The sequence below is a fragment of the Natrix helvetica genome (assembly GCF_964273705.1).
Source record: "Natrix helvetica genome assembly, chromosome: 5".
In the NCBI taxonomy this organism is placed as follows: Eukaryota; Metazoa; Chordata; class Lepidosauria; order Squamata; family Natricidae; genus Natrix; species Natrix helvetica.
Window position 1 is genome coordinate 59,857,119 of NC_138551.1, and position 17,610 is coordinate 59,874,728.

General features: G+C 40.7%; 1 protein-coding gene across 3 annotated transcripts in view; it reads right to left on the reverse strand.

Annotated features, from left to right (window-relative positions):
- The window catches only part of GFRA1 (GDNF family receptor alpha 1), a 446,222-nt gene that overhangs the window by 275,568 nt on the left and 153,044 nt on the right, over window positions 1-17,610 (reverse strand). For 2 of the 3 annotated variants that reach the window (XM_081954380.1, XM_081954379.1), the window contains exons 2-4: window positions 7,599-7,707; window positions 6,153-6,455; window positions 4,433-4,516 (exon numbers count right to left, since the gene is read on the reverse strand). In XM_081954380.1, coding sequence (XP_081810506.1) covers window positions 4,433-4,516; window positions 6,153-6,455; window positions 7,599-7,638 — 427 coding nt within the window. In that variant the 5' untranslated portion in view covers window positions 7,639-7,707. The remainder of the gene's footprint in view (window positions 1-4,432; window positions 4,517-6,152; window positions 6,456-7,598; window positions 7,708-17,610) is intronic. The other variant, XM_081954381.1, reaches the window with a different exon arrangement.

A 17,610-nucleotide genomic window follows, 5' to 3' on the forward strand; every position in this document is an offset into this window, starting at 1 on the left:
CTGGTCCCTGCTTCCAATCAAGGGTAGTGAGGGAGAGGAAATGGTGCCAGTCCATATTATATGTGAAAAGAATAATGCTTCCTGTCAGCTTCCCACAAGTCAATGAGGATGTCAGCGGGAAGTATGAATTCTTCTGAGGTGATGACAGTACCATATACCTCAGGGATTGAAATTCTGCAAAATTTCAGCTAGGACCCCTTATTCCTGTGGTATTGAAATTTTGCAAACTTATTTCAAATGCTTCCTGCCAGCTTCCCACAAAGAAAGTCAATTGGGAAGCCAGCAGGAAGTCAGAAGTCACTCCCGCGCTTTTTTGCCCGTCCCATATTTATTTCTTTTTTAGATAAAGAAATATCTCTGAAACGATGATTCAATGAATCAGACACTACAACAGTATCAAGAGTAGAATATAATATAAATTATAAAATTGTGGATAACACTAAGTCTGACCTCTGCCTGGAACAGGAATTTGCACTATAGTATCCTCCATTATTAGCAAAATCAACTGTTTTGTAATTTAAAGCCAACAAAGAACTCAGACTAATTTTACCCCATCGTCTACGTGACAGACCTTTTGATACCTCAAGACAACTCTCATGCCTCCCTGTTGCTTTCTTTTTTTCTGGATTGAATACAACCAGTGTTTCAAACAGTTCCTCAAAGATTTTTCCTTCCATGCTCCCTGTCATTTTGGTTGTACTTCTCTGACATTTTTCCATTTGCCAATGTCCTTCTTAAAATACAGTACCCAAAACTGAATACAGCAATGTATTTGACTAATACAAAATAGAGAGGACAATGTTTTATCTTGCTCTTGCCGTTGTATCTGTTAATGCACAATCACAACTGCTTTTCTGCAACATCACATCACATTCTTAATTGACATTCAGCTTGTAATACACCAACCAAGCTAGAGTACTTTTTGCATATACTTTGCCTAGTATGTTCCCTACACTAATTTTACACTCATGCGTTTGATTTTCCCTATCAAAAGGTAGGGCTTACCAATTGTCTCTATTGATATTTATCTTGTTGGTTACTGTTCATTAGTCCAACTTGTCAAGACCTTCCTTAATCTTGTTACTGTCTTCTACAGTGTTTGCTTTTCCCCTATCTTTTTGTCATATGCAAATCTGATAATCCTATTTTCTTACTCCTTCTTCAGTTCATTTACAAGTAGGCTCAACAACAGATACTTTTCTTACACTTGTCAGTAGCAATTCTTTAGTGGTCTTTCCTACTTTTCCTGTGTAGGCTGGCAATTAACCTGTTCCAGGCTTTGTTTCTCCAAACAAAGCACCTGTTCTACTACTGAACTACTCATTCATCAATACTGCTACAGTGAGTTGCTTCAATTAAAACATTTATAGTAAACATAGTGGATACGATTCTTTGAGAGACAGCTTGGTGTAGTGGTTAAGGCATTAGGCTCAAAACTAGGAGACCATGAGTTCTAGCTCTTCCTTAGGCACAAATCTAGGTTGGACCAGTCATTCCCTCAGCCTTAGGAAGAAGGCAATAGCAAACCCCTTTCAAAAAATCTTGCCAAATAACCTGCAAGAGATTGTGACAATCTCTGAGAATCAGACACAATTGAACAGGAGAGAGGGGAATTATTTATACAACTGGCTAAAAAAGACCTTATTCCACTCAGTTGTGATACTCTCCAAACATCAATACCAAAAATCAGTAACTCTCATAAGTATGCCACACTAGTTTAGCACAATTTCATAGAAAAGAAATGAGGAAAAGAAGAAAATTACGCAAATATGGAAAGTGTCATTCTCATTTTTTTTGTGATTCTAGAAACATATAACTTGTTGCTTATTGAAAAATACATGAAGCAAAAATGAACCATTGCTTTTCACCAGTCCACTATTTCTTTTACAAAATACCCAGAGTTATTGAGATTTTCCAAATTGAATCTAATAAATTATTCAGAAGCTTGGTCTCATTGTGTAAAGAAAGCAATATGAGAGAGAGACAAAATTGTGGTCATGTAAAACAGACCAACATCTGACCTCAGTTATGCTCATATATAACTCTGACAAGGCAAAACACTGTCTTGAGTGTATTTAATATGCAAGGTAAACACTGACCAGATTTGGAGATAGGCAGATAGAAACCCTGCTGCCTTAAGCAAGTTTACCAATCAAATTAGTAAAAAGCCAACATTTCAAATACAGTATTCTTTCTGGTTATACACCCAGTGTGCTTGAAACAGGGGAGTACAGCAGGTCAATAAATTAACACAGTAAGAATCTAATTAGGTGACAACTGTTTCTGTTCAATACTTTTAATGCATTAGAATAGTGATTCATATTCACAGTATTGTCTAAATTAAAGAAACTTCTATGTACTTTCGAAAACCATTCCTACTTCTGAATACAAAGGAATACCAGGAGAAGAATACACAATACTTCCAGCTTCATAAGTAGATCATGCAAGTTAGGCAGTTATGAAATCTAACAAGATCTAACAACGAATGACTGAGGTGATGGCAAAACAAAGAAAGCAACACACTTGCCTCCACAAAGGAAAAGGAACAAAGAAATCACAATTGAGCCAGAAAAGCTTACATTCAATCAAGTTAGCTCTGAAAGGCAGATAAAAAATGATTTCAAATTGATTTTAAAGGAACATTAAAAGCTTAGCTGCAAAGTTTGCATCAGCCAATTCAGATGAAATAGTAATGGTACTTATTTGGAAAGCCTTCAAAAAAACAATTTCTTCTCCAGGCCGCTTATCCTGGCTTGCTGGTGTTCCTGTTTTTCACCAAGGAGCCGAGTTTAAAGTGCAAATATGCAAGCTTGGCTGATATAATGATTATATTTAATTACAAGACAAGATTTTGAAGGTGCCATGCATTTCCTAATTGGCTTTTAACTTGAGATTTTAAATATCTTTCTGATCCACCAGAAATGCAATTTAAATATGGAAGCCCAAATAAGATCCAGTTTTACTTTGTACCAGAATAATACAAATTGTCCAAAATACTACTGTGAAAAAAAGCAAAATGAATAAAAGAACAAAAGACCAAATATAGTATGAGAGTAAACCTCAATGAACTCAACGAGATTTATTTCTAAGACCACAAGAAAAAAAAATGAAGAAAATATTTTCCCATTTAGTATTAAAAAAAAACCTCCCCACTCGTTTCCTCCTCATCTAAACATGAAACAGAATCATCTTTTTTTATCCTGATGTCAATGAAAGAAATCGGCACCAGTTACATTAGCAACCAGATCTTGCATTGTACATTCTAAAGGCAGAAGATCAGATTGCCACCTACAGGTATATTTAGTTTCTCCCTCTCCACCTCCTTTTCAAAAATTTCTTCTGAAAGTACATAAACAATGTAAAAGGGCTGGAACGTTATAGAAAGCATTTTTAGATGAGTCTTGCAGCCCATTAATACTACAATGTCATTTAAGAACAACAGAACAAAGATCATCCTTTCTCATAAATATAGCTGACAGAGGACTTTTTCCCACATAAGCATGCACATCAGATGAGTCACAAATGAATGTATAGGCTGCTTTCACAGAAAACATTATGACTTGTCAGCTGGATTGATGTCATATGCTGTTTCTTGCTATTGTTGGGCTGCACTTTTTGTTTTACTCATCTAAGCAATCACTTCATATTACAGTAATTGAACAAGAATATGTGTTCATCTAGGCGATAGGTTTTTAAATAATCAAGCACTGATATCAGACCAATAAATTTGTTAGAACCCTTAGGTTCTTCTCCAAGTCTCATAATAACAAAAGCAATAGGGAACAATAATAATACAATGACCAAAAGCCAAGAGGGTTTACGGCTTTGGCCTAAACTTAATTTGCCTAAACCATGCCCTACAAAATGGGCTTTGCTTTTAATTAAACTTGCATAAGATCAAATTGCAGCATTAATAATAATAATAATAGACTAGGTCAGGGGTCGGCAATCTTAAACATTCAAAGAGCCATTTGGACCTGTTTCCAACAGAAAAGAAAACACAAAACCCTTCCCATGCCTGACTATTTCCTGAGCAGCCACAAAACTAGCCTATGTAGTTGAATTAAACGTTCTGTTTTCTTCTGAAACTTTTCTTTTCTTGGATTTATCCATGGTTGGACTTCCGGGGTCAAAGAGCTCAATAAATCACGTTCTGGCGGGTGTCGCACATTGGAAGTTGTGACGCATCTTTTGAACGACAGGGAGCCGCAGCAGAGGGATGAAAGAGCCACATGCGGCTACAGGGCCGCAGTTTGCTCACCCTTGGACTAGGTTGATATACTTTATTTGTAGTTTTGATTATAACTTTTTCATTCCAAGTGTAGAAGCAGACTTATTGAAGCTATAAAACCATGGAAAAATGCATTACTGCATCTAAAATGCTCAATTCTGGCCACTCTACAGTTCTACAGAAGAAACATAAGCCATTTACCTGATACAATTGGTGCTAGCCTGAATATGTCCGTTAACCTGCTGTTCACTGGTTCGTAAGGTGATTCTTCAAGCAAATCATTTCCTAAAAACAATTTAAAATGGGTTTGTTTTTTCTTTTGTGCTTTTTAAAACATTTTCTAAACTACAACACTCCTAGGATCTAAAGGCTATTCCCAACAACAAAAATGACAATGCAATCAATTAGTTCTACTTTTATCTGGCCTTCCATCCCACCATATCACCTTCTTCAACTATTTTTTTTTGTAACAATCCTATATAAACTTCAATTGAAGGAACTTTAATCTTTTTCTTTCCCTTTCCTACCTGCAGCTGTTAAAGACAGGAGAACAAACGTCAAGGACTCATCACTATAAAGTTCAATCATTATTATATTTTATAAGTACTTTGTACTTACTTCCAAATAAAAGGTAGTACAGAAATCAAATAAATAATACTAAGAGAAGGCAAAAACATTTTTTTTAAATGGCAGGGGATATTATGTTTATAATAATCATTTTTATAGGTGTTCAGAGAAAAAAGTACTCTGTTTTCAACTTTTCTTGTAAACCAAATAAATTTAGATCTACATCTACATCTAACTGCATTCAATACATGTGGAACAAGTATTTTTCTTAGTTAAGAGGATACCAGAAAACTAAGGAAAAAATGTATCCATACGTCTATGAGAATCACAATAATTCTTTCCTCAAAAAAATCACAAATTTGACCTTCTATGCGAAATGTATGAGTGTTTACAGAATTCTGTAGGAAAACTTATCTGTTTAATATGTGAGATACAGGCCAGAAGCCTTCTTCAACCTAGGACAAAAATGTCACCATTTTACTTGAAGCAATGGAGACCATAGACTTGGCTAGTTGTTTTTTCTCAGCCTATTTTATCACATAAGCCCAAAAGCCTTGAATACTAGAGATAAAGCAGAGTATAAATCTAAGAACTAAAAATGCCTTCAGATACTTGGATGAAAGACCCCAAGTAGGAAGCTACAGTCAATAATCCAAAGTTAAACTATTTTGTTTAGCAGCAAATATTGATTCAGCTAAGCCTGGCAGATATAACGAGACATTCTTGTAAGACATATAGAATAACAAGAATAGCATAGCTGAACTTTAAATTCTCAACAAGAGCCATATTCTGGTGATCCCTATTGCCTCAGGAAACAATGACTATAATTTTTTTTGTTGGCTTGATGTCAGCATGTTATTAAGGAAGCTTTCCCCAAAATTCATCTACTCCCACACTACAGAAAGGATACTGCTGTTAGATATAATGTCTTGGGTAGCTTGGCTAGGGGAGGTGTGACTTCAATTTGACCTCACAGGTGAGAAATTGGCCTGTATAATCTCTTGACTTTAGATTTCATTAACAAAGGCTGATAGTCTTTGCTGGGAAGAGGGGGAGTTCCTAATTCAGCCGCTTTGTAGATCTGTACTCCCCTTTTGACTTTGGTTTACAAAGGTCAGAGGAGTCCCTTCTGGGGAAAATCTTTTGAGTTTGCATTTTCAACAATAGGAAACGGCACCAGCAACAGCTGCTCTGGCTGGGTGGCATCAGTGGTCCTCCCTCTGCAGCCAAAGAGCACAAAGAAAATTACAAGGTCAGCTGATGGAGGACCTGGGGGGCAGGACAGAGGACATTCCTTTCTAGCACTGGGGAAGGAAGGAGGCAGGGAAGGATGTTGTGTATGACAACCACGTACCCTGTAAGCTTTGGTACATGCTCCAGTAAATACGCAGACAGTTTTTCTCCTTTTTCATGCCTCTTTTGCAGCGGCAATTATAGAGGGATTTCTGCTTGAGAGCCTCCATGGCGCTTTTGCACTCGTCCTTTGCCTCCAGGCCTGCTGCCCGGCTGAAGTTGCTCTCTTTGCCAGCTACACACTGCCTCAGTGTCCTGTATTTAGTGCTGCAGCTCTGCTCCCTGAGACACTGGTCGCTGGCTTTCACACAATCCAGATGGTCTCCTCCAAGCAGCCCACTCACTTCAGCCGAGAAGAGCACTTCTGCATTCAAAGAGAGCAAAAGAGAACCTGTCAACCCCTGAGAAGTCAGTCCAAGAGAACATACACAAGACTATAATAATTGCAAGGATGTGGGGGGGGGGGGGAGGCAGAGAGGGCTTGGCTTTGGTTGCCTTTCTCAGGATAGCAAAGACACCAAAGAGAACTTGGCAAATGGAGCCATGTCTCTCTCCCTCTTCAGGAAATTCTTTAAAATTGAACGTTTTTTTTTAAGTCATTGCCAAATCAATGCACCAGCTGTGTAAGATAAAGTAATCTCATCTATTACCCCTATTTCACAGCCATTTTTTTTCCAAGTTTCATTTTCTTTGGAAAACTCATATTTATGGAAGTTAACTTTCAAAGTACAGAAACCATCCCCTTTATGCTCTAACAACAGCGTTAGGGAGTTAAATGTTAATTTGCACAAAGGCAGTGTTGTGATTTTAACTTCCATCAGGGAAAAGGTTATATGAGAGCAATATTCTTAAATATCCAGCAATCTTTCAAACTTCAGCTTTTTAAAAAGCTAGGCTTCTAATCTCTTAGAAAAAAATTAAAATCAACCAGATTTTCAAATTTTTCAAATCCCTCTTCCTCCAGAGTTTTTGGTACAACCAATATGGTCATCTTTTAGTTCTTTATTTCCTTTCCAATAAAAAAAACCCAACCTGGCCTACGTGCCCTCAAACACACCCCATATCTATTTGCAAGCCACAGCCGAGTGGAGGTACAAGTCTTTTTTTATTGCCACAGCTCAGAACAGGCAGGATGCAACTGTTTATAATGCAACCCTCACTGTCTTCTAATAAAGATGAATTTACTGGAAAGTTTTTACTTCCAACTTACTTCCAGTTTAAAAAAAAATCAAAAGGCAGCCTATCTTTTGCAAACAGCACCACCCTGTGTAAGTTCTACTCAGAAGTAAGCCCAACTAAATCCCAACGAGACCCACAGCCAAGTAAGCAGGCGCTGAATTACAGCATAAAATCCATTCTCCGCGTTGCAAACATTGGTGTAAAGGCTGACAGACCACCGTGTCTTTCCTAGACGATCAATCGGCAATCAGCCCCTTCTTGGAACTCACACAGCCGAGAAAGATTGAACAGAGTCACACACCGAAGATTTAACGCACCGGCCACTTACCCATTAAGGGCAATACGAAGTAGAAGGTAGCCAGAGGCATCTTGGTCCTCGACAAATCCTTCTCTCCCAACGAACTTGCTTCCGTCGCTCCAGAAGGCGATCTCGCCACCTAAGATATTCCAAACCAGCAAGGTTCCAAAGCCAGCAAGTTCATATCCATTGAATTTACAAGGGAGAGGGGGAAGAGAGAAAAAGAAAGAAAGAAATCCCCACCCTCTCCTCTCCTCTCTCTCTCTCTCTCTCTCTCTCTTCCGTCCACCGGGAGCAAAAGCAGGAGCAGCTGCTCTGCAAAAGGAGGGGGAGGCGAGGCGAAAGGCGAAGATTTTCTCACATGGAGGAGCTTACATCCCAGGATCCCGGAAAACAGAAGGGTCGATTTCTCAATAAAAGCGAGAGCCAAGGAGAGCGAGCCTTTCTTACTTCAAGCGCGGGAGCGCAAAAATTCCGAGCTGGAGCCTCTTTTTCGGGGGATGGGGGGGGGGCAACGTCTCCCCCCGGCAGGAACTCCAAGAAAGCGGAGGGAGGGGAGGGTGGAAAGGAACCGTGATCCAGAGGTTGGTTTCCCAGTCCCGCTGCCGTCCGACAACCCGTCGCTGGTCTCCTCTACAGCCGCCTCCAAGTCACCATTAACGTCTGTGCGGGCGACCCCCGGGTTAGCACAAGGGGTCCCTCTGCCCCTTTTGGGGGGGGGCGACTTTATTTTCCACCTCCCCGAACCTGCAGCCTTTTGGGATCTGCGCCCAATTAGCTGGGTCCGAGCTCGTTTATCGGAGAAAGGCAATAGAAAGGCGGCCAGCCCCACCGAAGCCTCCGGAGCAAAAAAAAAAAAAAAAAGCCTTTTTGTAGCGCCGCCGGCGTTTCTCGATGCGTTCCAGTCGCCCCCTCTATTGGACGAAGAGACACGCGCAACGGACCGGGGCTCGCGATCCCGCCAGGAGAAAGCGCTCTAGCAGGTGCAGCTCCTGCGCACAGCCTTCCCCGGGAGTAAAGTCCCTCCGCTGGACTGAACAGGGCAGGGTCGGAGAAGGCAAAGGCGACGGCTTTCTCGTCCCCCGGCCGCGAAAAAGTTTTGCTTGCGCTTGGTCGGGTTTCACCCAGTCGCCATAAAAAAATAAATAAAAGCCAGAAGCCACGTTCGTTCGCGAGTGGACGCGGGAGGGAGCTTTAGTACCAACCGAGCGGGGGAAGAGAGGCGATGGATGGATGGATGGATGGATGGATGGATGGATGGATGGATGGAAGGAAAGAAAGAGAAAGAAAGAAAGAAAGAAAGAAAGAAAGAAAGAAAGAAAGAAAGAAAGAAAGAAAGAAAGAAAGAAAGAAAGAAAGAAAGAAAGAAAAAAAAAAGAAAGAAATAATCTCAATGGAGCTTTAATTCGAAGTCAAAGGAGCCGGGGGTTTGGAGAAATTGGTTCGCGCTAAGGACTCTCGCCTGACAGTCCACGACCCTCGTCCTTGTGAAGAAAGACCCTTCCCAGCAAGCGAGCGATTTTGCGGGAAGGCGCCTCCCTTTCGCTTTTTTTTTTTTTTTTGGCCACTGAGCGCGTCTCTGCCTTTCCCGTTTGCCAGGGAAAGAAACTTTCAGGCGCCCTTCCCACGGCCAGCCTGCGCGCGTTTCTAGATGCGCAAGGGAGCAAAGCAGCCAATCTTGGGAAGAAAGCCCCTTGGCTGGGGTTTGTGACAGGGTGAGAGGAGGGGCAAGCACGGTGTTCTTGAGGCTTCAGCTGTTTCAAAGGCAACTCCCCGCTGGCTTGCATTGACTGTTGCTATCAAGTATTGGATAAATGTCACAGGCAGTTTACATTATCCATTCAAGAGCAAAGCATGCATGGCCCCTTTTATCTTACAAATTATATCAACCTAAACGATTAGGGATGGCGTCCTTGCTGCAGGTAGTTGGCTGTAGCACACTTTCTCCCCCCAAATTTCCAAAACATTTATAGCAGAAGGAAACAAGGCAAGTTAATATATTTTTTAAAAAGGAAGGGAACAGCAATAGCACTTAGACTTATATACTGCTTTACAGTGCTTTACAACCCTCTCTAAGCTGTTTACAGAGTCAGCATATTGCTCCCAACAATTTGGGTCCTCATTTTACTCATGAAGGCTGAGTCAACCAACATTCTCCACTATCACATCTATCCAAGTTTAGGGGGCAGAGTGGCTGCATGTTTACTAGGACTGCAACCTTAAACACATTAATTTAATTAGCTTGCCCAACAGTGTTACTTAAATTCCTGTACCCCTCACCACCATTGCCCTCACTATCCAACAATATGGAGAACAACAAGGTAGGGGGTACTGAATTAAGTTGCTGGTCCTCATGAGCATAGATGAATGTCTTCTGAATTAGGTAGAGGGTAAACCATGCCAAGTAAACAAAGAACTGAATGAAACCAACCTCATAATCTTTCTGTTGGGTGAGGAAAGTGGGTAGGGTTTTCTGTTCCATTCCTTTGGAAATTTTATCAGGCTTAGGAAAGTGTGTGCTGGCACGTACTTCTTGTATCTGTTCCGATACTCACTAATCGCTAAACATTACTTCAATGTATCAACTTACACTTCAGTCCTGAATAAACAAATTAAACATATGTCAAAACTACATGACAGATGGCTCTAGCAGAGAACTGTCAGCTATTTTCACACAGTTTCTTAGATAGAGAATCTCCCCCTCCCAAAATATCCCAAAATTTTTTTTAAAAAAAATGCAAACTAGATTTTAAAAATCTCAAGTTTTATCTCTGTGCACACATACAACAAAACTCAAGTTAGCTTCTCAATATTTACAGATCTTTTGACATTTACTGAAGAACAGGAGGAGAAAGTCAAGCCTACAAATATCCTGGGAAACAGGGGAAAAAACAATCTTAGGTACATTTCTCAGAAGGCGTATTGTGTTCAGAGGGATTTACTCTCACATATGTCAGTATGGCTTGGAACTCATCAACGTCCTCATTTTAAATTTACTCAGATAAAAATCCCCTTGAGTCCATTCCAGTCCCCCTCCCAAAGCACATCTTGAATTATGTCCCAAACTGATCAGCATAAAAGGAATGCTAAAGGATAAGTTGATGACAAAAGCCGCAGTACAGGTAGTCCTTGACGTACGACCACAATTGAGCCCAAAATTTTATGTGAGACATTAGTTAAGTGAGTTTTGCCTCACTTTATGAACTTTCTGGCTGCAGTTGTTAAGTGAATCACTGGAGGTGTTTAATTAGTAACACAGTTAAGTGCACCTGGCTTCCTCATTGATTTTGCTTGTCAGAAGATTGCAAAAGGTGATCACATGACCTCAGGACACTGGAACTGTCATTAGTATAAGTCAGATACAAGGGTCCGATTTTGATCACATGACCATGGGATGCTGCAATGATGGTAAGTGTAAAAGAAGTCTCGTTCACTTTTTTTCAGTGCCATTGTAACTTTGAACAGTCACTAAATGAACTGTTATAAGTTGAGGACAACCTGTACCTTGTTATGAAAAAGCAGACATGCACACATTTGGGCAATATGTTATTTCTGATTTCTAAGTGCGAAAAATAAATGATGCTTGAGCTGCTTAGAAAGTAAATGGTCCACAACATTTCTTTGCTATTACATTTGGTGTCAGTGTAGATTAATGCCAGCAACACCCTCTTGATATGGTGGGAATCCAGGTTCAATTTAAATATTCATGAGTTGACTCCTGGTCCCTGCAATTTTCTTGACAAAGTTTACAAAAACTGTTTAGCCATTGCCTTCTTCCTAGGGCTGAGAGAGAGTGACTGTGCCAAGCTCATTCAGCTGGTTTCATGTTTTAAAGTTGGGATTAGAACTCACAATCTCCTAGTTTCTAGTATCACTACATCAAACTGACTCTCAATAATTAGTTATTATGTTTGTTTGCTTGTTTGTTTTATTGGATTTATATGCCTCCCTTCTCCCAAAGGAGTCAGGGCGGCGTACAATATTAAAAAAACACACATCACAAAACGTAATTAGCTAAACATAAAATGGAAGATTAATTGTGACCATAGTAATTTATTACATTTCCATCTGCAAGTATGATGGTTATATGTATCCCATTTTAATGTAATTCAGGGTGGTATGCGTCAAAATATTCATGAACTGAAATAGGACATAGCAGTATGGTAACAAGTCAGCCAATGGGAACTATTTGGTGACTGAGAGCCATGCCAGATGGCTGGGGGCCTGGGCGTGGCTTATCTATGCAGCTCTGAATCTGTGCAAGAGAACTAATCTAGTCTGTATTAAGTTCTGAACTCTGAACTGAAACCAATCTCTCCTCTGCCTGTGTTTTGCCTGTAACTACTACCACTTTGGAGAATCCACTATTGGTGCTGTACATTTACTCATGTGTTACTATGTATATAAAGAAGTTAATGAATCCTGCTGAATCAGTTATCTGTGTGTGCTTTCTGGATTTGATTTCTGCAACAAACTCTGACAGCGTATAAGATGTTTCATTTTTATCCTCATAAAATAACATAGGTTAAAGAGGAAGATTGGTGATAAGAACAATGCTTCCCTTTGAGATTTATGGCTGAGCAGACTTTGTTCTGTACCCTAGTCTCCAACTCTCTAAATATTTCACATATTTATGATACAAAGGAAGCTTGAAATCTATTGGTTCAACTGGATTTGGGCATATTTAACATCTCTGACTTTTTCCCATATACAGACTCTAGGATTTAAAACAAAATTTGGTATTGTATTGCTATCTCTACAGTGAGACTTTCACCTCCATCAAAATATATTAGGTAAGTGGAATTTACTTCTATGAAATATCACCATAAGAATATTAATTCAAAAATCCATTTACTGGAAACAATCTCCTTAGCATTTCAGTGTGTCCATGTCTTTTAAATACTAATTATATGTAGACTCAAACTGACCTTGCAGAGGTTTTCAAATAAAACCTAGGTGATGTGATTTGCCAATGCTTGAATGATATAGTTTTTATTTTATTTTATTTTACAAATACAAATAGAACATGTTTATATCTATATATTTAACATGGTTTATATAAGCAGTGTAAAGCTCTTCTCTCACTCCACATATATAGTATTAATCAAGCAATGGCATTTTCTAATCACCATATACAAAAACATCAAAGAAAGTTTAAATAACTTCATATTAAAATATAAAACTGATATTCAACTGTGATGGAATGAAGAATTAAGATATAAGCTCTACAAAGGAACCTGAAAGCCAGTTTGTTTCATTTTTCTTTTAAATCAAGATAGGCAAAAAAATTATATGAAAGCTTCATTCATATATAATGAATGCCATTTGAATTCTCAGTTCCACAGCATATTAATCCTAAAGAGAACTCTGTACAGAGCAAGAAATGTGCATTATCCTTTTTCTAAGTTAGTTGGAACATCTTTGGTGACATGTAACTCAAATCAAATCAAATCAAATCAAATCAAATTTTATTTGTTTGCCGCACCCTCTCCAGAAGGACTCGGGGCGGCGTACAATAAAAACACATAAAATATACAAATATAAACAGTACATATACATATACATATGCATGTATATGCATATACATATACATATGCATGTATATGCATACATAACTAAAAGATAATATCATAATATATTGTACTAAACATTTTACTATAGACATATGTATGTCTCAATGAATTAATAAATTTCAAATCATTTTTTGTCCTGTGTTTGAATCTTTTAAGTCCTTTGCATAGGATACAAGGTTGGTTGGTTTATTTGTGTTAGAAACATCACAATTAAAGTAAGACATACAATCTTATATAAAATTTAAAGTATAAAATACAAGATTGAAATATGTACAAGTTAAACAGATCTTGGCCAGAAACTAGCAACATTAACTGCATTCTGTCATGTTACCATGAAGTCCTCAAGTGTACACTGATCAGGGCACAAAGGGCAGGTATACATATGTGTTGTTGTCTGCATGTATGCACAATTGCAAAGAACAGAAGCCACCAGATAGTCCCATTTGTTCAGAGGGTCTCTGGATCTTATTGTACTCATGTAGTCTATTCAATGATTTCCATACTTCCGTGCTATTGTCAGACTCAGGTGTCAGCTCCTCCATTGGTTCTATCCAGTGTTGGATCTTTGTACCTGCCCATAGGTCTCCTCTGCTTTTAAATTCTCCAAAGACTTCCATGGCCCTAAGGAAACTTTTCCTGGATTTTAATCTCTGATGATCTGGGTGTAGGCCATAGACAATCTGCTTGTGCAAGAAACAGTGCAGTTCTAGGCATAGTTTTGTGAAACCCAAAGAAATACAACAAGAATGCAGCTTGGATAAAGGAGGTGGAAAAGGGGAAAAAAGTAGCTGAAATTTAAAAACGCAATAAGAAAGATGGTAGAGAAAATGCAAGGAAAATCAAGAGTTAGTTACCACCAAGTGAAGTGGAGCTGCATCTTTTTTTTAAAAAAAAATTACCCTGCCTTTATTATTTTTATAAACAAGGTGACAAGCATATCTAGTACTCCTCCTTTCTTCTATTTTCCTCAAAACAACAACCTTGTGAAGTGAGTTGAGCAGAGAGAGAGGGACTGGCCCAAAGTCACCAAGCTGGTTTTCATGCCTAAAGTGAAACTAGAACTCAGTTTCCTGGTTTTTAGCCTGGTGCCCTAACAACTAGATCAAACTGGTATGCATTCTCTTTCTTCTACTCCTTCTCCTTTTCCCTCTTCCTCTTCCTCTCTCCCTCTCTCTCCCTCCCCCCCCCCCATAATATCTGACTAGTCTGCAGCCACTCATTGCTTAGCAGTTTAACAATACACTTCAAGGAGATGAAATTAAAAATTGGAAAACCTCTGGCAAAACTTACAGCTGCCTGTTTCTTAGCTGCTATTGGCTAACCCAATTTGCATTGGGTTTTTCCCAAAACTTACAATGTCATAAAGTATTAGCATAGTATATGTGCAGATCCAAGTAGTATGGCCTTTTGTAATTGAGAGATGAAAATTTGGTCAATGTGCAGATTTTCTGTGCTATTCAAGATTTTTTGGCATAGCGCTCAGTATGCCAATAACCATTGGGATGACCTCAGGCAATTTATGCCATAATCTTTCAGCTTCTTGATATTTTTGATTTTCTCTAATTCTTTGTCTTCTACTATATCTTGACATTGCCACAGGAGTTATCTCTACACTTTTCAACCAGAGTTAAAACTAGTGTGTTATGAGCCAAGATTTTATCACTTTGTATTTAGAAATCCCACACCATTTTAACCTACTCATTTTGACTACTTATTAATTATATATGCCCACCAATGTTTCATTACTGGAAAATGATAATGTTTATAGATGTTTCAATAAATTGTTTTGGTGATAACGTTGTCACTCTTTCTAATCAGTTTGTGTGATCTTGCAAGGACCAATAGCAAATTCTTGAGAACCAGATATAGATCAGTTCTTGGCTTTCCTTGCTACCTTAACTCCTAAATAAATCTTTGTTCTCAGTTGCATAGAGGATGACATTCAAGTAATATTGCTAATTTCAGGATCCAATATGAGTCTGTCAAACGGACCAGAGGTTTATTCTTCCAAGCTTTTGGACTTGTGTTGGATCACATCTTCAGGAAACACTTCTCTCTCTCTCTCCCTCTCCCTCTCTCTCTCTCTCTCCCTCCCTCCCCCCTCTCTCTCCCGTCTGTGTGTCTCTGTGTGTGTGTCTCTCTCTGTCTCCGTGTCTCTCTCTGTCTCCATCTCTCTCTGTTTCTCGCAGTCTCTCTCTGTGTGTGTGTCTCTCTGTGTTTCTCTGTGTCTCTCTCTGTCTCAGTCTCTGTCTCCCTCTTTCTCATTGTCTCTCTCTCTCTGTGTCTCTCTCTCTCTCTCTCTCTCTGTCTCTCTCTCTGTCTCTCTCTGTCTCCGTCTCTGTTTCTCTGTGTGTGTGTGTGTCTCTCTCTCTGTCTTTCTCTGTCACACACTGTTAGATTCGGGCAACGAGAGAACAGACTCCGGACACGTAGTGACTTAACAGCTCTTTATTAGTAGTAGTAGTGATCCAGCTTGCTCTGTGGTCTGAGGGTTCCCCTTTTATAGGGATCGGGTACGCCTCTCGACCAATCAGAGCGATACCCGTTTCCCGCCGTAGCGGCGGTCCTGAGAGGAGACTTGCCGCGATATATGTTAATATCTAACACCCCTCCCCTCTTAGATAGAGCATTCTGGTTAGTTACATAGTCCTTCAAATAAGTGGGTGTTTGTCTTACACGTGTAGAACGCCGTACTTCAGGTTGCGCTGGAGTGGTTGCAGGATCGGTTCCGTCTGCTCTTTCTGCTTCGCGTTCGGGGGTTTGCAGGCTTTCGTTGCTTTGGCGCAGTTCTGGTTCGCAAACTACCCTTGGTTCCATTCTGGGCTCTAGGGTATCGTGCTCTTCTGTCTGTGGGCTCTCGGATGGCTGACTTTGCGCTGGCAGATCGTCTTCGTTCGCGGCTCACAGGTCTGAGTTTGCCAGGCGACCCCGTAGTTGATCTATGTGCCTTTTCCAATTTCTTCCATCTTCTAGTTCCAGCAAATACGAACGTGGACCTGTGATGCCGATTACCTTTGCCGGCACCCACAAAGTTCCCCCTGCATAGTTGTGGGCGTATACTGAATCCCCTATGCTAAAATTTCTAACTTTACTCGTAGAGTCTGGGGGCGATGTGGCAGAGTAATTTGGGTGAAGACGGTCCAGGTGAGACCGTAGACGGCGGCCCATGAGTAGTTCAGCGGGGCTCCTACCCGTCGTTGCACTGGGGGTAATATGCTGAATTAAGAGGTAGTGATCAATGCGTGTTTGCCAATCACCTGGACCTATCCTAGCGAGGGCCTCTTTTGCGGATCGCACCATTCTCTCCGCCTGTCCGTTCGATGCCGGATGAAATGGCGCCACGAGGGCATGCCGAATTCCCTGACCTGCTAAATACGATTCAAATTGCATGGCCGTGAATTGGGGCCCATTATCGGAGACCAGGAGGTCGGGCAGGCCATGAGTGGCGAAAAGTCGCCGTAATACCTTAATGACTGCCTCTGCCGTGGTTGAAGTCATTAGGATTACTTCTAGCCATTTGGAGTATGCATCCACAACTATAAGAAAAGTCTGACCTTGGACGGGCCATGCGAAGTCGATGTGTATTCGCGACCAGGGTGCTTTAGGCTTCTCCCATTCTGTGGCGGATGCTTCAGGGGGTGCTGGTCTAGATTCTTGGCACGGATCACAAGTGGCCACCCATTCCTCTATTTCTTTGCCCATGTTAGGCCACCAAACGTAACTCCTTGCTAACGCCTTCATTCTAACGATCCCCGGATGCCCAACATGTAACGCTTCTAACACATTTCTACGTAATGCATAAGGAATAACAACACAATCCCCCCATAATAAACAACCTTGTAACACTGAAAGTTCGTCCCGCTTTGCCCAAAACAGTTTGAATTCCGGGCCCACGTTTCCTTTCGGCCACCCCCTCCAAACCCAAGTTTGAACTTGCTTTATTACATTGTCCCTAGAGGAGAATCGGGCAACGTCGCAGGAGGAAACCGGTCCTGAGTCCAAACAGTCAATTAACAGCACCGGTACCTCTGGAGTGGGGTCTGGCAAGAGATCCGGGAGTGGGCAACGGCTGAGTGCGTCTGCATGTCCTAGAGTGGAGCCCAGTCGATGTATCAGCTTGTATGAGTACGCGGCCAGGAAAACAGTCCACCTGGTCATGCGTGGAGAAAGGGAGACTGGTGTGGGGCGGTTTCCCGCCAAAAGTCCCAACAGCGGTTTATGATCTGTAATTAGTTCGAAATCGCGGCCGTAGAGGTATTCATGGAAACGTTTAACTCCAGCCACAGCGGCTAACGCTTCCCTGTCCATCTGGCTGTAATTCCTCTCGGCCGATGAAAGAGTCCTAGAGTAGAAAGCGATGGGTGCTTCGTTTCCGTTTGGCATTCTGTGGCTGAGTACTGCGCCTACACCGAATGGGGATGCATCGCAGGTCAATACCAGTGGTAGCGTCTGGCTGTATTGTACTAGCA